Genomic DNA, 22,985 nt, shown 5'->3' with positions numbered 1-22,985 from the left:
AAACAAAAAACCAGGGAGGGGTGGGAGAGGGCAAAACAGAAGGAGAGAAGAGAGAGCGAGAGGATAAGAGAACCTGTTGGGGGAGGGATGAAGGGATAGAGGTGGAGGATAAACATGCAAACAAAAAGAGGCGACAAATCACTCCTGTTGTTTGTGTGCACATGTTTGTGTGCACGGCAGGCAAGGCTTTTTCTCTTATTTCTGCTTGTTTGTCTGTTCCCCTTGCTGTCAATTCTTGCTTTTTCCTACATGGCCCCCATCTATCTGCCTATCTCCCTTTCCCTTTTTCCCCTCCTCTCTCTGTCTCCCTCCCCGCTCCAGTGCACCACCAATACCGCTCCAGCTCCTACCTGCCTCTTGGTAGCCCCGAGCATAGAGGGAACTGAAGAACACAGAGGAGTTTACTCACACACACAAAAACACACACACAGGTGTATACACACAAATAACACATCTGTGCATGCAAACAAGAAAAGTCATGAATGTAGTTGTAAAGAGATGCGGGGTGGTGCAGCCCAAATTCTGGATACATAGACACAAAATACAATGGTGTTAACTAAGAGGAATAGATTGGCTGCTGTTGATTTGGTTAGGCATGCTCACACACACACACACACACACACACACACACACACACACACACACACACACACACACACACACACACACACTAGCTGAGGGAGGTAGAGGAAGGTTCAGTCATCCATGTAGAGTCATTGTTAGTAAAGATGCGTAACCTCCAGACTTAACCAGCCGTAACAGCAGTGTGACGGTTCTTTGTCTACGCCAATTACTGAACAAAAACAGCAGCGCAGTCACAGGGAGACTAGCACAACCCCTGGCCTCCTGCATCCAAACACACACAGATGATGTATGTGTTGTATTTCTATTTAACAAATTTGCTTCCAGTGGAACACACATTCAGACACAAAAGGAGGAGAACAACACACATGCATGTATCTCAAGTGGTGCAATAAACCACATTCGGACACCCACAGTTGTGCACTAACACAAACATTCTGTAAGCGCTCACAAACACTTACACCCACTCTTATATTGTATTAACTTCCCCAAAACAGTACAGAGCTCTCTTCCTCCCCCTTCTCTCTCTTCTGCTTGCTCTCTTCTGTTTCTCTCTCCTTTTTTTTCTCAAAGTTTAAACTCATTAAGTATAATGATATTGGAGACTCAATTTTACATAGCTCACTCATCAACCAAGTGAGATAGCAATAAAGGCGAATGGCTCCGCTGAGGCCTTAACGCTGCAAAATAAATGATGCGCCGCAACGGAAATGTAATTAATTTAGAGGCAGTATTGATAGTCCTGCCATACACGGCATTATATTTTTTAATGTGGCTTAACATCTTGATTATTCAGGGGGAAAGGCGGAGGAAAAGGGAGTCGAGACAACACGGCTCATGATGAGAGATGCTTAAAATGCCCTGACGAGTGTTTACTCCCGCAGCCTCACTTTCTCTTAAGCTTTTCATTATGCCGAGACGATAAACACCTCTCAGGAAGACTTGCTGACTTTTACAGGGGTATGAAGGGAAAGCAGAGAAGCTTGTCTGCGTGGTAGAGAAAAGAGAAGAAGGCGTGATTTATATTTTTGTTGATATGTATGCTTACTGTTGATCCAATAATGTGTTCTCTCGTAATTTTCTGCATTGTGATGATTATCGAGTCATTCCTACAGAAATAACTTTTGTTCCTTGTGTATGAAAATGTGTGTAACATTAAAATAAAAATATGTAAGAATTTATTTGTTTTTATTTTATTGCCAAAACCGACCGTCAGCACACAATAATCTCTGTCGTCAACGCTGATGAAGACTGTTGGTTGAAAGGCATTCGTCGTGTGGCTGTCACAGGCCAGAATTAAAAGCATCTAAAAAGGACATTACTGTGTGCTGATGGTCAGTTTTGTCGAACATTGATTTTTTGTGTCATGCACCTGGAAGTGTTTTTCAGTTGTGGTTGGGAGTGTGCTCCTTTTCCTTTGTGTTTATTTTATTGTCACTACAAATATTTTATTATTTATCATTATTACGAATGACTTCTTGAGTATTTAAAAAACAAATGGTATCAATGTTTTCCATAATAAAATCACAATGATGTTCCCAAATTTCTGCTTTGCTCCTAACTCTGCTGTCTCTCTTTTCAGCCAAGACGGACGAGGTGCTGAAGGCCAAAGTAGCCAAGAGAGAAGAGGAGGCCCGGAAGAAACTAGAGGAAGGTGAGTTATATGTGTGTGCTTGTCATCGATCCAACATCTGGACTTTGACACCAACACCCCAACAGCTGTAACTGTTTTGAACTGACAGCACACAAAGGAAAACAAAAAGCTTAAATCATTAAATGTAACAAAAAAAAATGCAATATTAAAGTTGTTGGAAAGATAACAATTGATAATAATTGAAGTAAGCTTCTATTTTGGGTTTTCATCAATAGCCACTGATATTACCTTTGAGGAGCAGGAACACAGAATACCAAAAAATTTCTTTAGGCTGTACGACATTCATTGCACAACCCCCAAAACAAGCTTGAGCATGTTTGTCTGATAAAAACAAAAAGCAGACTTGTTACATGTGCAATTCAGTTCCCATGTCATGAATGTGAATTATGTGAGTGCAACAACAAAAATGTCTTAGTTAGTTTTTTTGGAGAACTCAGCTCTCAACTTATCATTAAGTTATCTGGTCTTTGCAATGTCAGAAAATGGCTAAAAATGTTTCCTAAAGCCCAAGTTGACATCCTCAAATGTCTTGTTTTGTCCACAACCCAAAGATATTCACTTCACAGTCACAAAGTAGTGGAAAAACCAGATAATGTTCACATTTAAGAAGCTTGATTCAGAGAATTTTGACTTTTTTTTTCTTTAAAAATTACTTTATCAGATACCTTGTTTGTCGGATTAGTTGGCAATTAATTTAATAGTTGACAATGACTCAATTTATCGATAAATTGTTACTATAGTTTTGTAAATTCTTCCCTCTTAGTTCATCTACTCTTTGTAAAACATAAACTTAAGAGTTGCTGATTACACTCCTTAGTTTTTATTAAGACAGCCGGAATCTACATAAAGATGCATAGGCAGAAATGTGCTTAGCGTTGCAGGCAGTAAATTTATCCCACAAACATGAGCTCCCTCCCCACTACCCACCAGCACAGGACATGCAGACACACACACACACACACACACAAAAAGATTATCTTGATACACATTCAATAAAGTCAAGAGTAATTTGCGGTGGATATGCTAGCAGTAATAAAAGTCCTTACATAGAATAATGACCCTGGTCCTTGCTCGGACCAGGGCACGACATAAATGAGAATATCAAATGTGCTGTTATCATCCTCACTGTGTGTGTATGTGCATGCACACACAGGCTTGTGTAGTAGCATAATTTGTTCTAGTGTGGGTGTTTTTATATCGCTGGGTTCTCTCTCCAATCTCTGTCTATTTTTTTTTTTGTGTGCATCAAGCAGGCATGGCAGTGTGACCTTTAAAGTTAGCTGACCTTTTAGCCAAATGAAAGTCCAGCCATCAGAAACTAATTAGCCCTGCACTCTTGCTTTGGTCCTGGGAAGATTTTTTTCCCTCCTTCTCTCTAACTCACCCTGTTTTGTTTTCTTTCAGCCTTGCCGCCATTCTCACATTAATATTATTCATTTTTCTTGGTCTTAGTGCCATGTCTGTCTGTCTTTCCCTCCTACTTTCTGTCTCTCTTCCTTCCCACCTCCATTTGTCCTCATCAACCGTTTCCACCTCTCCTCTGCCCTCTTCTCTGTGTCTTCTTTACTCTTTCCCTTCTACTGCTTCCCTTTTCTCTGTGTGGAGGGAAGCATTGCCAAAGTGGTGACTAAGTGCTTCGCTTGGGGCAGCGGAGCAAGTCTCCCAATCAAATAGCTTTCTTAAGCTAAGTTTACACCGCACCGTTGCGTCTTTTTGGGATTGAGTCGAGTGTTTTGCTCAAAGCTCCCTCATCCCTCACTCCAACTGTTATTTCTGCGTGAAATAAGGTGTTGTGCTTGATTGTGTTGTGGAGCAGTGCAGTACGGCACGCTGTGCAGGCGCTGCCTTCAAGGACGATCGTTTTATTCCTTTTCCCTGCACGGGGACACATGAAGTGAGATCAGAGAGGCTCGACAAAGTGGCCCTGACGACTTGCCCTTGCCTTGGTAGGGAGAGAAGCCAGTGGCACGGTCGCAAATACACATCAATACACACATTCACACACACAGACACAGACAGAGTCAGCCAGCTCCATCCTCTTCTGCCCTTCCTCCCAGCACAACTAAAATGGAGGAGGTGGGCCACTGCTGCTGCTAAACAGCAGATCACCAGGGGTCTCCTTATTCCCCGCAGGGCCTCTTAGAGGTCAACACAACTAGAAAGTTTACACTTGAACCGTTAAGTCGACTGAAATGAGAAAACCTTTAAAGAGAAATGGAGGGGAGAAGTGAAGAACACTACCACCTACACTCCTCGTTCATAAATAGATTCACGTCCTAGACTGGCAATGCTTTTGAGTTAGTTTAGCCCTAATCGAACCACCGAGATCTGATTCATGTGAATGCTATGATATGCAAGCTATTATTGTAGCGAACTGTGGCTGCATACTGCAGAGCCCTGCGAGAATAGAGGGGTTTTTATCAGCAGGGTTTACTGAGAGAGAGAAAGGAGAGGATCAATAACTGACCCTGTGGTCATCAGTTAACAAAGTAGTCTCCACTTAAAAAGAGTGTTTGGCTCTCTGGTTAAGGGCAGCCAGATGATGCTAGTGGTTGAAAAAGGAAACAAGTGATATGAAAGGGTGTGAGAATAAGAGGGGAGGATGGTTCCTTTGTTAGTTGCATGCCTTGTTTAGGCTATTAAAGCTGAGAGATGTTGTTTGTGTGCCCAGGAGGCTTTTAGCTAACATAGTGTGTCCAGCTATAATAAGATGGACTGACTGCCAGAGTAACACAGTCTGTTTGTGTGGACTGTACTGTCAGCTGGTACTTTACTGAAGGCAATGCATAACCAGAGTTACAGTGTGTGTGTGTGTGTGTGTGTGTGTGTGTGTGTGTGTGGTCATATACTGTATGTAGGACTGGATGATAAAGTAAATACATCAAATTACTAACCTAAATGGACACATCCATTCCATATTGCTTCGTGCATCATTACAGTCAGATACAAGTGCTTTCTGGCCCTTTTTTGTAAAAGTACTCGTGCTTTTAAATAACAAAAATAATTCCAGTTTTTCACAATGTATTAACAACATAACGCAACACAACATATGACATTTAGTCAATGAAGAGCAGATAGCAAAGAAAATGCAACAAAACACATGCAGTAGGTAACTTAAAGCATTTAACCATTAATACCTGAACAAAGGATTAACCAACCAGTCAGCACAGAAATAAAGTGCCGTAATTAAACCTGACAAACATATGAGAAGTGAGCCAGTAAAAAATGTTTCCATTCGTAACTTACCATTACCAGTTTTGATCAATGTGCAGGTTATTTTATCCATTGCTTTGTTTATAAGAAATGTGGCAGAGAACAGCACAACAACTGTAGTAAACATTAAAAATAACAGAAAGCTAGTACCGATTTCTGCAGAAAATGACAATTGAAACCATTTCAAATATTCAGTGTATACAGATAAAATGATGTTCTTGACAACATTATTCCTTATTGTTTTTTATGTTTTAATTTGTGGCTCATTTCACAAAATCGTGTCATTTCAAACATTATGAGATGCTTTTCCTGTCTGACTGGGAATGACAGTGTTTAAAGCTTCATTAAGACATAGTGATAATTCCTGCTTTTCCTTTTATGTTTTTTGTCCAGCTGTGTCAAAGAGAACAGTAACACATCAACCAGTTGACATGAAAATTAGTGTCAAATGCTTCATAACCCCAAATCATTCCCATACAGTCGTTTATGCGTCATTGACGAGCCACTGACAGACACATCTCTTCATTTGCGCAGCCGCTCTCCAACTCACAGAATTATGTAGATATGGACTGGACACTAGCCTATAGCCTGCGGATGGTATTTAAGCCCTTATGCCACTCTGTCCCCATTACCTCAAACCACCACCAGATTGGGAGATCATATATTTTAATGAGACGTATAATAGCTCTTTAACCCATATCATTAGGGGAATATATACCTACCATTTGCTCTTTTGGCAGTTAAACGAAAGGACTGTTTCCCTAATTACGCGGTGTGTAGGACAGGTCACGGGTTGGGTGTGTACCTGTCTGTGTGTGTCTGTGTTCAGGAATTATATGACCATTAAATATTCAGCCGCAGACCCCCCCTCCTGCCCCCCCACTTCCTCGACCTAGCATCCATTAACGCCTCATCACCGTTTAACTAGCTCTGTTGTCAATCACCACAGGGCCTCGGCTAAAACAGGAAAATGTCTGGATTTAGTTTCTTGCCTTACATGTTCAACATATAGAATAAAGAGAGAATACACATTCTTAGTGACTGTGGGTCAAATTAATATGAGTGAAATATCATTAAGGGAGCTCGCACCGTCATCCGTTTGGAATTTTCTCTTGTTAAGTGTGATTACATGCCCTACTAGACAATTTGTCAGTCAGCTAAAATTTTCACTTTGCATGCAAGCATCTGCACACGACACCAATGTGGGTGTGTGGCGTCCGTAATAAATGATGTGATCCCTTTTCTAATTGAAAATAATAACTAATCCAGGGATAACAAGCTCTTGTATAATCCAAAGCCATATCCCTTCAGTTCTGGCCTATCGCGGCTGTAATAAAAGACAGGAAATGAGAGGCAAGTGAGAGTGGTGGCTTGGACATTGATGCTTAATGTAATCTGCCTTGAAATCAAATTATTTGACCTGGAAAGCCTAACAATACAAAACTCCTGCCGGGCTGCTGTTAAATATTTAGCACGTGCCTGTCATGAATACAAATGGTGCGCAAATTAGAATCTACAGGCGCGTGACCCCCATATCACATCCCGGGAGCACAGGGGGGCTGGCTCTGCTTTAAATGTTTTAATTACCGGGGCCATGGTGTGGCGTGCCACGCTACCTCGTGCGAGCAGCATCGACGCTGCCTGGGCTGCCACTTGAAGGACAAGCGGTGAAATTCATCCGCTGGTAAACACGAGTGATCTGGTGTCCGTGATCTCATCACATTAACTAAAACATGAGGATTCAATAAGGAGAGTGTCTGAATTATACCAGGCTATAATTATAGTTCCCAGCATCCTCTCAGAGGGTAGAGCATTATACTTTTTTTAAACTCTATTCCTTCCAGCAGCTATATGATCCACCTCAGGGCCCGAGGGAGGCACTGTATTGCTCTTGTGCACTCTGCGCTGAAGAAAGATCTGTCTCAGTGATTTTGATGTAAGAAAATCTGGTTTGTATTGATTTGGTATTGATTAGTGGAGTTAGCCTCATCTCCTGTCGTTACTTCAGATAAATGGCCTTATTTGTTGTGTTATTATGTTCAACACAATCATGCCAGGAACAGTCAGAGGAATATTGAACCGACACTTCATTGGCTTTATGGGTTCTATTTGTTCCAGGAATTAAAGGATGTTTTCTGCCCGTATAGCTCTGCAGAGGAAGTGTAAAAGAGAGAACATTGACAATTACACCTCCACTTTAAAGGTCTGCTTCAAACAGAATCTTACAGACGGACGCTCCGCACTTATTTCTGATTTTTGTCCTGCCTAAATAATGATTGATTTAGAGATGAATAGTGCCACACATTCAGTCTAGCCATCTCCCCTTTTTTATTTTCTCCTCTCTCCTCCCAATTCATTCAGGTTTGTGGTTCCCCCCACGTTGAAATGATTAGTTATGCAAGGCTTGTAAGCACTGAATCAGAGTTATGGTCCCTGGGGAAATAAATTTGGCAGAAAATCAGTGTGAGAAGATTTAATTATCACGAGGAGACCTTTTTTCCTTGCCTTGGCCCACTGAAGCCCAAACTCCTCTCCTCTCTCTCCCTCTCTAGCGCTACGCTCAGCTCCACACGCTGAAGCCAAAAAACCCTGGCGTGCAGCATGGACGCCAGCCCTCTCCTTGCCTTCCTTCTCCTCCCAATTTGTTTCATTGCACAGTGATAAGCCAAGCAATTACTGCTTTATTGATTTTTCATCACTGCAAATTTAAAGTTGATTTCTCCCCCCGCCCCCACCACCACCTCTCGTTTCCCCTTTCCTCCCCCGGAGATGGCTCGGTAGGGTGATTAGATGACCTCCTGTCCTAAGCGCTACTGGTCCCATGAACGAGTGGAGGCGCATGCTGAATTCTGCTAACCCCACGTGACCCTTTGTTGTCCAGGGGTAATGGGATGCTGATGCTGCCCGCTGTGGCTGTCACTTCTGCAGCTACGGAGCCTGTAGCTTAATCATTTCTATAAGGATATCTATGGAATTACATGTTTGACCCGATAACAGCCAAGCTATCTCTGCCATAGGCTAGATTACACAGAGATTGACCATGCAAGCTTCCCAACCTGTGTTCATTCAGGTCAAGTGGACAGATGATTGACAGCACCCTTTTACCCTCTCTGATTGGTAATCGTTTCTGGGGTCATGCTTATCAATTAACCTGCTACCGGTAGAGCGATGTACATTCAGCAACCTCGCTTGAGTTAGCGGGCTGATTTATTTTCCAGATTTCCCGTCCATCCTATTTAGGTTTAGGATGCTGTCAGCTGGTTTAAAATTCAATACTGAATTTAAAAATTTGTCTTAATTCAATTCATACACATAGCGACACATTTTTATTACTTTTTTCACAATTAATTGTTCAAATGTAATTTTGCAAAATTTCACTTTTAATTTTAAAAATCCAGAAAATTGAACTCTGAATGTAGCTAAATAAATTATCAGTATGACTCTTTCAGCCATAGCAATTTAGCTCTTCTATTAGGAGATTAAAGGTAGAGTATTAGTTTGCCGCTTTAACTAAAAACATTCCCAGTATGTTAAAGTGACTTACACACACACACACACACTCACACTCACACTCACACATCCGCATAAGTCTGGACATGATCACACACAGCCGTAGTGTACTTGGTGCAGTCTAACAGGGTGGTCAGACTGTTGTGATTAGACACACCCGCAGACTGTTGCAGGTCAAAGTGCTGGCATCCTGGGTGGCTCTGGCCATGTGGTGGCCCCCGCAAGGTTTGTCATTAGACATCAGAGGTCACTTAAGAGTGTGTATGTGTGTGTGTGTGTGTGTGTGTGTGTGTGTGTGTGTGTGAGTGTGAGTGTGTGTGTGCGTGCGTGCGTGCGTGTGTGCATGCATGATGGGGGGGCAGTAATATGTGCTCGGGTGTCTTTTTTTTAAAATGTGGTGTGTGTGATGAGTATGTCGTTTGAATGCTTGAATTTAGGGAATGTGAGAGCGTCTAATGTTTGTGTGTGCTGTGGGGGGCTTTGGTGGCAGTACACTGTGTCATGAAGGCACATTTTGCATTTCTGTGTAACAGAGAGTGTATGTGTAATCGTGAAAAAAAAAAGTAATTTATTATGAAGCATACAACCACCAATTTATCACTGACATTGAAGAGTGTATGTTCTAAGCACTAGTAAAGAAGTAAAAACACACAACTGAAATAAGCATAGCAACTGAATCCACGTATGACACACTGTGTTATATATGTGCCCAAAACAAGCGGTTATCTTCAGGGTTTGAGAAATTAAGCAAATGACCAGTAAGGGGCGACTTTGTTGGTTGCGAAATGAAGTCTGTTTGTGTAAAGGTCAATGTGATGACATTACAACTATGCAAGATGCAGTTACAAAACTTTACAGGTGTGTAGTTTAGATGAAAATGAGGGTCGAGCTTGAATATTGGTGTGGTTTGTGCAAAGGGGCTGGAAGTAGGGCTGTAGGAAGTAAGGAGGTTTATGGATTTGCAGATAGCTCCGTCACAACTGAAGTGATTCCATTGAAAAATGGTTTCTAATGTTCTTTTGTAAATGATTTCTCCATTTAGAGTGAAATAGATGATAAAGCATGTTGTGCTTTAAGGTGTGGCTACCTTGTAATTCACAAGTTGCCACCACAGTGGTGTCCTCACGTTCTCAGTCAGATCCACCAGTCACTCCGCCACAGCTTCACCCTCTTGCCCTAACATGGTCTCTTAAGGCTTAAAAAATAGATAAATAAAGGCAATGGCCAAAATGCAGAACTCAAGGCTTCAAAACAGCAGTCCACAAACCGATGGGTGATGTCATTTTGGCTCTGTCCACTTTTTTATACAGTCTATGGTTCAAACCATGTAGCAATCATTCATTCAAGAATGTTAGTCCTGGACAGTTCCCTTCCCATACTGTCCTTACCTTTCACAAGTTTCTGGATTTACAACTGTATTCCCACATACAGTACTGACAAACTGGATATCAATCACAAACTCAAACTTAAAGTATTCAGTTTTCCAAGTGTAAGTGAGATTAAAGCCACTTGGGTTTCATGACTCAGAACTCTGTTTAGTGACCTTTTTTTGTGTGTGTGTTTATACAGACAACGCATGTGCCTTATACTGGTAATCACAATCACATGATATCCATGATGTAGATTTAATCCGATTTCCATCATTTGTTTTTATTTAAGGAGCAAAATAAAATCATGCAAGCAAATATTCTACTGCAGCTCATTCAGGGACAAGATGTATGTGAGGCATCAGGACACGTCCAGTGACCCCAGAATGAAGAAGGAGGAGTGTTTTGGAGGAAGTTGGTACAGTCAGGTGTGGTGAGATAGGATGACGGTCAGGATGTGGAGGGAGAGGGTTACTGCATGGAGCAGTACGCCATTTTATACCTGTGCACATGTGTAATCAGTAAGAAGGACGCTCACCCTAGTCTAGCTGACAGAAATCAAACATATCGGGACTGACTGGACATTATAGTCACACGACTACTCATGCATTTTTCTCCTGTAATTTAAGCCATGAAGAATGATTTTGATTTACATGCAAATGATGATGTCACTCTTGTTTTGTTATTTTTGCGTGACTCCCTCCAATAAGGCAGAATGCGACAGAAAGAAAGGGGTATAATGTATTACACAGCACCAAGGTTATTAGTCTACAACTGAGGTCAGAAGAGGAGGAGGTGGGGGGCATTTGCCTAATTAATTACTACTCAGAGACACGCACACACACACACCAGCACACGGCCATGACCTTTACTAATATAGTTTGTAGCAGACCACACAAACAGGAGACTCTCTGTCCCTTTTCCTCTCTCACCAACACACACACACACACACCCTGTCAGGACCCAACAGAGTGGAAGGGAGAATCAATTACAACCCAACTAAGGGGAAAGAGTCGCTTGCTTGATGGCGACACGACAAGAAGACTGCAGGGTCATGAGGTGTGTGCGCCTGTTTGTGTGTTGACGTTCATGGGTTAGCGTACGTGAAAATCGAGCCCGTTTCCTGGATTTAGATTACATCATTTTCATTTTAAAGACCTTGCTCCAATTAAGTAATTAGCTGCTTGGTGTTTCTCTAATTATAGAGTTGTTCATAAAAGAGCTGCTGACCAGCCCGGGATTGAAAAAATGGAGAGCGCTGCACTTTTTTACGGCACACACACACTCGCACACACATGCACTGCCTAGTTTAACATCAAGTTAATGCAGTCAAATGTGTGTTATTTCTGGTAAAGGGCAGGGAAGGACTCTTTATTCTAATCACACTAAAACAGTGTTGTGCTCAATAAAGAGCTCCTCGAGTCTCACAGACGGACAGGCTGTTAATGTATTTAGGAGAGTTTCAGGTATGTGCTCCTTCATCTATGTTCTGTATTTTTTTACAACGCTTCTCCCTTTTCTTTTAAAGCTTCTCTTATTTTACAGTAAATACAATCTGTCCTCCAATATTCTGTGTTCAAAGTGTTTAACAAACCAACCCTTACCAATGGTATTGACTTTAAAAATTGTCACAAGGACAAAAATTGCCTAATTTCTTTAAAAAAAAAATGACATTGAGATATGGTTGCCCATGAGCCCTGAAATAACAAAATTAACTTGATAGAATAGTAGGTAAGCAATAGGTGAGCAAATAGAATAGAAAACGTTAAGAATGCCACCAGTCCCCTCTCCGACCCGTCGACAGAGAAAGTGGCTGTGATCTTGAAGATCTCACCACTCAGCCTGTGAAAGCTTCACTATTTAATGAGATTCTGTGATGCTGCCCAGGCACAGGACATCGACTAACACTCACACTCCTTTGTTTCTCTCCCTCACATACACACACACACATACACACAGCAAGAGAAACGCACCCACCTGGTTTTGGTTAGCCCTCTGTGTTTGCAGTTAGCGCGGTGCAGTCAGGTCAGCAGGAGTGGTCCGGTCTTAGGCAGGATTCAGATAAATAACCGATTTATAGGCAGTAAATATACAGTAGATGCTTTTAAGCTTTGTTTGTACTAGTTTCATCAAAAGGTAGACCCTTGTTTTTGGCAATGAATGCATTATTTATACCCCATGATAGTGATAGGTACAATGTCAACAAGGCAACAATAAACATGTCTTCCCTGATGAATGGTAAATCCTCCATCCGAGCCAATTGTGAGCAAATACTTTATGGTAGCTTTTTTGAGCTGTAATGAAAGCAGTGTATTGGAATTTAGCGTAGCATATTTTGTATCATTTTCCCTCTCAAATTTTTTCTCATCAAACCCTCATAAGTTATGACTGAGGTTTCGTGTGATACTTACATGAACAAACAAATACTGCAGCAAGTTCTTTAGATGAGTCACTGCAGTTTTGATGGCAGAATCAAACAATTACATGCATCATCATTATTTATAAATACAGTTTGTGGCTTCAGATATTGTGCATGATAGATAGAGGTATGGATAGAGGGATTGACTGGGGCCAGTTTTTTGTTCCTCCTATTATTTCATTATGGGCGCAGACAGAAGGAGGCTAAACACATGCATTTAATTGTAGTTGCAGGATTTGTGACTACAGATGGGGAGAATATGCTGTGATATAGTTGAACCGGGGTCAGGTAAGGAGAGGAAGTCGAGCGGACAGATGAGCAGAATGGGGTTGAATGACAGAAGAGAGAGGCAGCGAGTGGGGAGGGATGAGTGAAGATGTGGAAGGAGATAGCCGAGCGTGGCGCGTGGCTGCCATGTCATCCTGTCATTAGCAGGTTGTTTGGGTCTTTAATTCATCATTCAGACCTTTATTGACTGGAGAGTGGGAGATCACTATCACTAGGAGACACTAGAAGATCGTGTGTGTGAGTGTGTGTGACACTTAGTCACCAGCTGCTCTTCATTTCCTGATGTGAAATAGAAATCACATAAGATACAACATAAACATATCACATGCCATTATCTGCTAAGGTCATATAATGCTCAAGGTGACATTATCCAAAGAAACTGATCGTATATGGTGTTTTCCATAAGTTACAGAGAACCTTTAGAGCTGACTGTCAATAGAAAAGCAGTGTGTAGGATTTAGGGGATTTAGAGGCATTGTTGCAAACAAATGGACCAGGTGGTTGAACTTAGTTAAAAAAAAAAAAAAATAGACAAATAAATAAATAAAGCAGATTCACATTTTAAAATTCTGTGATTTTATGACCCTCTCGTTGCGGAGGGGCTGATAACTGCAGTAGCCAATGTGGAAACGCAAATGGCCAAATCTAGAGCTAGTGTCAGACAAGGACCCACTCCCTATGAAGATATGAACTACTCATTCTTGGTAACAAAAAAAACAAAGATTCTCATTTTCAGGTGATTATATGCTAAAGAAAACATAATTATTATATTATATTTCCTTTATGTCAATATATTCTCCTAAATCCAACTCGCTGAACCTTTAAGTGAAACAACAGAGCATTAGTGATGTGTGCCCCTGATGGCAGTGACAGCAGTCAACAGGACATGTGAACTCCACAGAGACCAGGTGACACTATTATAACAAGGTGACCACCGCAGGGGATCACTAGTCCTACGTATGTATTTGTTGTTGAAGGTGCATTGTTGGGAGACATTGCTTTTTGGAGGTGGGGGGGGGGGTGGAGGTAATGTGTGAGTGACTGTGTGTATTATGTGTGGTCTCCTGGGAGCGCACATTAGACTAGCTTAGCCACCTGCTCTGTCATTGGACATCTCCCTGCTGGCACACGCACTTACAAACACATACATACATATACGCACACTCCTCAGGGACACACTCGGGACATCTGGCTCGGCCTGTCAGAATTTTCGTTCATTTTGTGTGTGACCTGTTGACCCTGGCAGCCACAGGCGTCAGACATGCATCAGCGTCACATCTTGTCATTGTTGCAGTGCCACCATTGGCGGTTTATTGCTTTACAAACAACCTGCAGATCAGTGCAGAGGAGAGGAAACTCTTTGGTTTACAGGGGCGTAGCACCACATTCTGAACCCTATGCACAAGCAGTCTGCGTGGGCCCTCCAACTTTCCTCTCTTGTATGTCTTACGCCCCTTTTGAATGTTTTTTTTTTTTGTTATACATGTCAGTTTGCTTCATTTGTCTGTCATTTCTTTTTTATTTTTTATTTTTTTGGACATAGATTTCCCTTTCTGCAGCACAAGTGGCACTCACCTGACTGGCCGCATTTAGTACAGGCGCGGACTAAACAATTTTGTGCCTTAAGAGGTGAGAGGGGCCTAGGAGGGCTTCCACTAGTTTTTTGATCAAAGTTTAGTCTTTCAACTGAATTTGGTTATAGGGCTAATTACTCTTTAAAAAAAGTAAAAAAACAAACTTTTTATTCTAAGCTTTTTGAGTGCCCACCTTCCACTGGGACCCTTGGTACACTTTTCCCCTCACTACAACACCTCTGGTAGATTAGCTTTTCTTGACATTTGGGTTGTTTTGATAGTTTGGGTGTTTCTTCTACTCTTACCTCTAGGCTGCTGGTCCGTATTTATCTGCTTTTATTATCCACATCTTCTCTCTTTCTCTACCTGACTGCATCTCTCACTTCCTTGCTTTCTTTTCCACCTCCCTTTCTCATTGAGGTCTCGTTTTTCAATGCCTAAAGCTGCAGGGTATTAGTTATGCAAATATTGACGTGCAGCTTTGGCCTGCTAGCTATCAATTGAAATCAGCAAATCGATGGGCCTAATAGCTGCTCATTAGCCACTTGATGCATTTCCAGGGCTAACATCTGAACCTGTCAGCGGCCCCTAATCAATAGAGTCTAAAAGTATTACCTAACCAAGGCCCACAGCAGACACCTTTTTAATAACGTAAGTTGGCTGTCTGGCTTTCTTGATGGCTCCGGGCCTAAGTAGGACCAGCCTAAACTTCTCTGTCATATCAACAAAATATCTCATTAGCAGCAACATTCCCAGACACCCAGCAGACACATTAGGTTCCTTAATTTATTTGTTTTAGTGACGGTGTAATGGAAATCCTCATCCACGGAAGCAAAATGTCTCACAGAGAGTCATTTGGTGGCGATAATGAAATCTCATCAGTCGGATTTTAATAAGTAACCTATTGTTTCATTTTTTCTGTTGTTGTTCAGTCCAATTCCCAGGCATGCTTTGCAGCAGCCTGTTGTTTGGGCCTGGAGAATCGTACGGTAAAGACTTTGATGCAGCCAGGATGCTGCTGCTGAGAACAGGGCCAGACCAGAGCCCCTCTATCGCCCCTAGCACGCAGCCCTGCTAAGCTTAACTCAGCTGTTTGATGCCAAGCTCCGCGAGTGTGTGCCTGCATGCGTGCAAGCATGTATGTGTGTGTGTGTGTTTACCCAGCTCAGGGGTTACATAAACAAGAGCAGCTAGCCTACAGGTAAGACCCACAGGAGACCAGCCAAGAGAGAGAGAGTGAGATGGAGCGCCAGTCTCTTACCTTGGCATTCCCCCGATGTTGTCGCCATTGCTGGAGCTGGATATTCACTAATGAAGGGTGAGCTGGAAAATGACTAAAGGAGATAGTAAACAAAGTTACAGCACGCACACACACACACACATACACGCGTGAGTGTGTTAATATAGTTAACTTGGTGGAGGCAAGCATCCGTGCATGTGTTTGTGAGCATCCCTGATGTATCTGGGGCTGCTGTAAAGAGATGGGGAGAATGTGGGCGGAAGGGGGATTGGAGGCGGAGGCTGGCAGCGGGGCAGTTGGCCGCTGGTGCAGAGAGAGAAAGAGTGGGGAAGGGGATTGGAGGGTGGAGGGGGGGTACAGCGGAGATAAATCATTAGAGAGCAGGTTATTGGAAATGCAGGGAGATAAAAGAGTGAAGAAGCCAGTAATTGCCTTAAAGATCAGACTACAAAGCATTACTTTGGATTTTACAAGGCCAGCCAGCAACAAAAGAGCAGTAATTTATGAGCTCAGTGTAAAAGAATAGCATAATTACATTAAAAATTAATGCTAATGAGGGCTAAAATGGGGAAGGTGGTTATTATGAAAGTTTGTATTCATCTTCCCTGGGTTGAATGATGGCTAGTGGCTTGATTAATGGCTTAATTTCTATCAATTAGCAGGCAAAAAAATCTCCACTGAGACAGGCCTAAATTGAGCATTGAATTACACATCTTTACCGCGGTGTGGGGGGGGGCACAAGGAGGGGAGGGCACATTATTGAAACCTGGAAAACCAAGAGATGTTGTTGTGTGTGAGCGCGTGCATGCACATGAGAAATCAGGCACGGCCTACAAAAGTTAGACAAATGTTTATCTTTGTGTATTCTAAGAACTAGGGTTTGTATCATTGTTGGGTTGCAGTAGACTGTGTATCAGTGATGTGTTGCGCATGGAAAAAATATTTTTAAAATTAATTTAAAACAAATCTTTGTGAATTTTAATCTTTTTATTTGAAAATTATTTTATTTTATTATTTTTTTTTTTTTATTAAACTGACCAAATTAGAATTGGAGTCATCTTTTTTCCGGCATGATCTGTCCCAAATATTTCTCGTCTACAATACTGTGCTAAAGTCACACTACCCACTATTAATACTACAGGCAAGTTTGCCCTTTCTTCATTTTTAATAAATTCACTAAATGCCTTTAGATTGTCTGTTTGCCATATAATTTCCAGAACACTGTCAAAGATTTGCCACAATTTGTGAGACCTCAATAAAACAAGCAGTTACTTTTCCTTCTTATTTATTTTTCTCCACACAACAACAAGTGCTGCGGTAATTTAGCTGGCACGCTACTGCACTCAATTACTGGAATTAATCAGCAGCAGCAATATATTCAGCTCGGCTGCTCTTGATTGACAAACTGTAGACCAAAGTCAAGTTTACAAAGACAATGCTGCCACAGCCCGAGGCCTCTGCTCGTCGACATGTGTTGTTGAACAGCTCCCTCCTCTGGTGAGCGACTGTAACTGCTGTGTGAACGCTCTCATCTTCAAGGCTGAAGGAGATGAGCTGAAATCTGTTTTCATTGGCTGGTTTGATTTTCTCTCCTCGTCCTCTGGTCTTAATCAATGAAGTGGACAAACAGCTATTTAGAGAGAACAATAGCCTATTGATTCTGAGCCACTCATCAGCACCGCTGTCTGTCCAACTAATTTCAGTAATGAGATGGCAAGTGAGTTTTCTGACTGCCTTTTTTATGCACACACACACACACACTGGTGGAAACATGCAAGGACATGCAAAATGCATGTTAGCATACATTGCTCAGTCACTATCCATTAGTCTAATCTGCAGATACAAAACAAAACTTCATTGACTGAGTTTGATCCCATTTCCTGGTTTGCAGTAATGGTTGTAATGCATTTCAGCATGCAGACACAAGTGCCACACAGAGCTAACAATAACCTAATTTAAAGCAGTACATACTGTACGTTTAGTTGTGTCTAGTTTTGTTTCTTCTCCTCTCTGTCTCTTTCACTCTCATCTGTTTTCTCTCTCTCAGCTTTCACTTTATCCTCCTCTCATCGCTGACAGAGAAGCATTCCTAATGCGGTGACAATCGAGTTGGCCTGTTAAATTAATTTGCCAGATAATGTGTCAATATTAAATATCAACTTTGACCTCTCCAAGCTGCAGAGTGCGCTCGCCCAGCTAGAGTATTGATTTTTGTGTGCTTCTAAGCTCGCTAGGCCCGCACTCAAAGTCCATTATTTTTGATTTTCTCATGAAATACATATCTTTTCCCACTGACATCTGACAAACAGCATATGGAAGTCATTTTATCTACCAATAATGTGTTTGTCAAAAAGTCTGAGGTCTTAATGGATTTCCGCAGCACGCATGGACAACCCAGCAACAGACGGGCCTGCCAAGGAGATGCTTGCAGATATGTGTGTGTGTGTGTGTGTGTGTGTGTGTGTGTGTGTGTGTGTGTGTGTATGTATACATGTCAGTGTGGAAGTGTGTGGTAGTTCCTCGTGTAGGGCATTCATGCTAAAAGGAGAGCAGAGAAGGGGTAATTGAAAATTGAATTAAATTGTGCTGAATTAATTGTGGGCCAGACACAGGCGTTAGTTTTCATGTGAGCACATGCACGTTCATACAGCTGTGCAGTGAGCGGTAGTGATAGTGGTGTGAAGGACAGGCCACAGTCTCCAGGAGGATATTGGGCCAGTGTTCAGACTTCATCTCGCAGCCCAGTCAAGGTAATGACTATTTTTGGAGCCCGCTGCACAATGCGTTTCTGCTCACATCTTCCCAGCACAGGATGACAAGCTGATAGTCTGTCATATAGGAAGGCTTAATTCCACTTGTCACTCAGTTGTCCAGTTCTGCAGTGCATTTAAATCAAAACCCAGTTTATTTGAGTGCTATTATGAACTATAATAGGGTGTGTGTGCCTTTGGTGTGTGTGTGTGTGTGTGTGTGTGTGTGTGTGTGTGTGTGTGTGTGTGTGTGTGTGTGTGTGTGTGTGAGATAGCATGTGATGCTTCGCCGTGAAAGCCGGAACAAATATTCATTTATTCATTAAACACCAGGGCCATGAAGATCTGTTGTGACACCCTTTCTGTAGCTTCTAATGGGTTGAATTAATTCCTGCTATTAGCTCCAATTGCATGCTCTGTGTGTTCATGTGTGCGTGTTAGAGTATGCTGCATGTATGCCAGATATGACTGTGAGTGAAAAGTATGTAAGTTTGCAAACACACGTGTTCATGTGGGAGTACTTGTACCCCGTCATTCTTTGTGTGTGAGTGTGTGTGTTCCCATTTGTGTACTTGTTTTCATGACACAGCCTACATCAGTGGAGCAGAGAAACATGGATGTCTGCAGGATTGACAGATAGAGAGATGGGAGAGTGCAGGAGAGGACGGATGGATGGGGGAGAGAGGGATGAATATTGACTGATCAGTGGAAAGATTGACAGCCAGAGAATAATGGGAGCATTCAGACTCTTGTCTCTCTTTTTTTTCTCCTGTTACTAACTTTCCTGGCACACCTATTTTTGCCCTCCTACGCTCCGAAGACTGCTCTTGAATTCTTGAAATGATTTATTATCTGATATGCAGAATCCTGATGTGTTTATATCCAAGAGTAATTTACTGGAAACCCTTTCTGTCTTTTTGTTTGATTGGACAAGCCGGAGCAAAATACTTTCTGATACATGAAAAGTGTATGAAACCTAATCACATTTAGTCTCCATAATGAAATTCCATTGCAGCGAGTTTGTGTTCATATTTTGATTATTTTAGAATGCATTATCTGAGTATAATTCACTGTCTGGCTATTATCTTGTTAGTGTTTTTTTCCACTTGCCTTTTGTAGAAACTCTGTGTCCTTGGCTAAGCAAGAGTCCTTTTTTGTGGAGATTAAAATAGGATAATATCTGGTATTTTATATTGTATGTGTCAAGGAGCATTATACAGAGAGATAACATACAATCAAGTAAGCCCAGTCCAAATGAAATCTGGTGCCTTTCAGAAAATGACAAGAGATGGCTTCTGTGTGTCTGTGTACATGTGTGTGTGTGTGCGTGTTTCCAGACATGTGTGCACGCTTTTGTTCACAGCCTCTCTTCTGTGTAACATGTGTTTCAGAGGGAACTTCTCTGGAGGAGCAAGTGCGAAGGATAAAGGACATCGAGGCCATCGAGAGTGATTCCTTTGTTCCTCAGGCTTTCAAATCATCCAGGGATGATATAAAGGTGCGTTCTGTCCCTCTTTCTCTCCCAACCCCTCACTCTCTCCATCTTTTCACTCTGACTCTTATTGAATTTCCCTCTCTGCAACGCTGTGCCGTCTGTCCAGAGACAGCCCAGACCAAATCAAACATTCATTCAACGCCGTTTGTTCCGACCTGAGACGGTTTCATCAGACGCTCCAGTGTTCGCCGCCTCCAAAGCGGTAGCACCCACACAAAAGCCACAGCAGGCAACAGCCATCCTCTGTCTTCCTCTCTCTGTCTCTCTCTCCCCCCTCTGGTTGTGCAGATGCAGACAAAACCACAGAAGTCATTATTGAAATGTCCCTGTCTCTAAAGGAGCAGGAATTAGATTTGTTGGGGCTCATGGCTGTTTTGAAAAGATAGGCGACAACATGTGACAGTGAACCCGCGCAGACTTTTAGACCAGATCCAGGTGAGTCTGACAAAGGTCCTAACCGATGTAGCTGCAGCTTGGACTGCACAGACTGCACATGCCGCCTCTGTCTTCCCTGCTAAAGAGTGTAATGCCACGTTCACATATTGAACCTGAAACTTCACAATGTTAAACTCCAGCTAGGTCATAGCTTTCACTGTTCAGGTCCATATGACAGAACTGTTGTCACATGTGCGTAAAGTTAGTTTCCTGCAGTTAAAACACCTTTAAAAAAACATGTAGACAAATGTATTTTCTACAGATTCTAAAGAAAAATAATAATTTGAAGCTCATAGAAAGGGATGCAGTATTTTAATCAGTTGCTTTTTGAGAACAGAAGTCCTTTAATGAAATACAAATACAAGTTTACACATTCTTTTTATTACAGCTCTTCATTGATTTTCACATTAATCTCTTGGGTGTCGTCCTCATTATTAGTCAAATAATACTTAAGATATCCAGACGATTCATCCTTAGTTGGTAAGATTTCATAGTCTTTATGGGTCTTTTAGCTACTTGGCTGCAATGAAGAGAATAATGGCTGAATATACTGCACATTTAAACATTATTTGGCAACTCTATAGTAGATATTTTTGGGATATTTGTTATTTATTAAAAACGATAATTAATTAAACATATGTCACCAAAATATCAGAATATAGCTGACACATATTTGAACGTGTTACAGTGCAAAATACATGCCTGTAACGTATTTATTTAAGATAAAGTTTGGTTTTAGAAGTGCAAACCATTCAGCTAGCAGTTGTGACCATTAATGATTTTTTAAACCACTGTTAATGAGGAGAACCCAGTGAAACCTTTGATATCTGCTACAGCATATCTGTTACGATTTTTTTTTTTACTATTTCAAGCAAGCTGCATTCATTAAAAACGTATATTCAGCATATTATTACCAAGAATTGTGTGTTTGGCACATCAACATACTTATTAGCCAGTGTGTTTTCCATCTCGGTTACTTTTTGTATCCTGCCAAATGAATTTTAAATAGATCTTTCCAACTGGGTAAACATTTGCTCCGGGGCTGGTTTTAGGAGTGTTTGAAACATGAATGGACTTGGCAAAGTGTTCATTTTGATATTTCTTCTTTATCAAGTACAACAAGGAGAACAGGCCATCTTTCCAAATGTGGGGCTTATTATATTTTAAAGTAATACCTCTAGGGATGGAGGAAGAATCACGTCTGAATATCACATTTTCTTCCATCAGCTTGGACTCTGCAGATGGCAGTGTGGGGGGGACTGAGAACCTTCGTCCTTACTTTGAGCCCTTTATAGTCGTAAAGAAGGGGACTATACATTTCCTTTGGCTTTAACTGTAACAAAAAGTGACACAGCTGAACAGGCGAGCTGAATATTTACACAAGCCTGCTCACACTGCAGATGCTGGTGTAGCACAATTAAGACTCAGTTGTAGGAAATATAAGGTTGAGATTATCAGGGGAGAAACACACACCATACACAGATAGATGAGTCAAGTGAGAAAATAAAACTAGATTCAGGATACAAGCTGATTTCTATCAATACACTGGTTTCTAGAAGCTTTTCACATGAGCCAGACTTTCTCTGCCATCTGCTGGACAAATGTCTTGTTGCAACTCACAATTATTTTCTGTCTTAATTCTTTACTTCATGTATGTAATACATACCAGTCTCTATGATATATTTTTCAGTTTTAGTGTGCATGAATCTACAGATTTTAATGCTTTGTCACCAACAGGAAATGATGCAATCCATGTGCTAAAAGACATAGTAAATTACAGTTTTGTTAAGAAAATGTTTTCCAATGTTAAATACTTTTTGTTGCTGTTCTTGTTTCTTTCTGGAGCTTTTTGCAATTTATTCACACATTTTGCCATGTGTAGTGCCTCTTTTTCATTTTGCACTGTGGAGCAATTGTGTGTATTTGATAATACTGTTGTTGCTTTGACTAATATATACTAATAGATAAAAGATATACCATGTAGGATTTTCCTAAAAAAAAAAAAACAAAAAAAAAAAACGTATAGACAATATACAGAATTGCTTTCAGTCATCACTTACAAACCGCTGTGTGGCAGCCTTTGTTTCTGCAGAGACTGCCCTCTGCCTGCTTTTTCTTATTTTCTGTGTTCGGGATGTTTAAGGGTGAGTATCCCCACAGCGCTCAACTGAGGTTAAGGCCTCAGGTGCCTGGCTGTGAGCAGCAGGGATCCAAGAGAAACTGCCCTGGAAATGCCAAACAAGAGTAAATCTGGGTTTGGCTTTCACTTTAACTTTTGCTGGCAAGCTTGTTAACAAACACTATCCCAAAAGTTTTGTGTAGAATACCTGTAAGTATTTTGTTGCTTTTTCAAAATATGTTTCATCTACCCTTTATATTCTTCAGTTTAATCCTGTTTCTCTATCAGTGTGTGTTTTTGTACTCTAAAGTCTATTTAGATGTTTGACCATGCTGATTT

At 41.4% G+C, this 22,985-nt stretch overlaps 1 protein-coding gene across 2 annotated transcripts in view; it reads left to right on the top strand.

Moving 5' to 3' along the window:
- rsrc1 (arginine/serine-rich coiled-coil 1) overlaps positions 1-22,985 on the top strand; it is a 138,533-nt gene that overhangs the window by 112,957 nt on the left and 2,591 nt on the right. For both annotated transcript variants that reach the window (XM_042487148.2, XM_088078943.1), the window contains exons 7-8: positions 2,165-2,236; positions 19,989-20,095. In XM_042487148.2, the coding sequence (XP_042343082.1) occupies positions 2,165-2,236; positions 19,989-20,095 (179 nt within the window). The remainder of the gene's footprint in view (positions 1-2,164; positions 2,237-19,988; positions 20,096-22,985) is intronic.

Source organism: Plectropomus leopardus, chromosome 6 (genome assembly GCF_026936395.1).
Source record: "Plectropomus leopardus strain MGB_pleo_1.0 chromosome 6, ASM2693639v1, whole genome shotgun sequence".
NCBI lineage: Eukaryota > Metazoa > Chordata > Actinopteri > Perciformes > Serranidae > Plectropomus > Plectropomus leopardus.
This window is presented reverse-complemented; position numbering and strand designations above follow the sequence as displayed.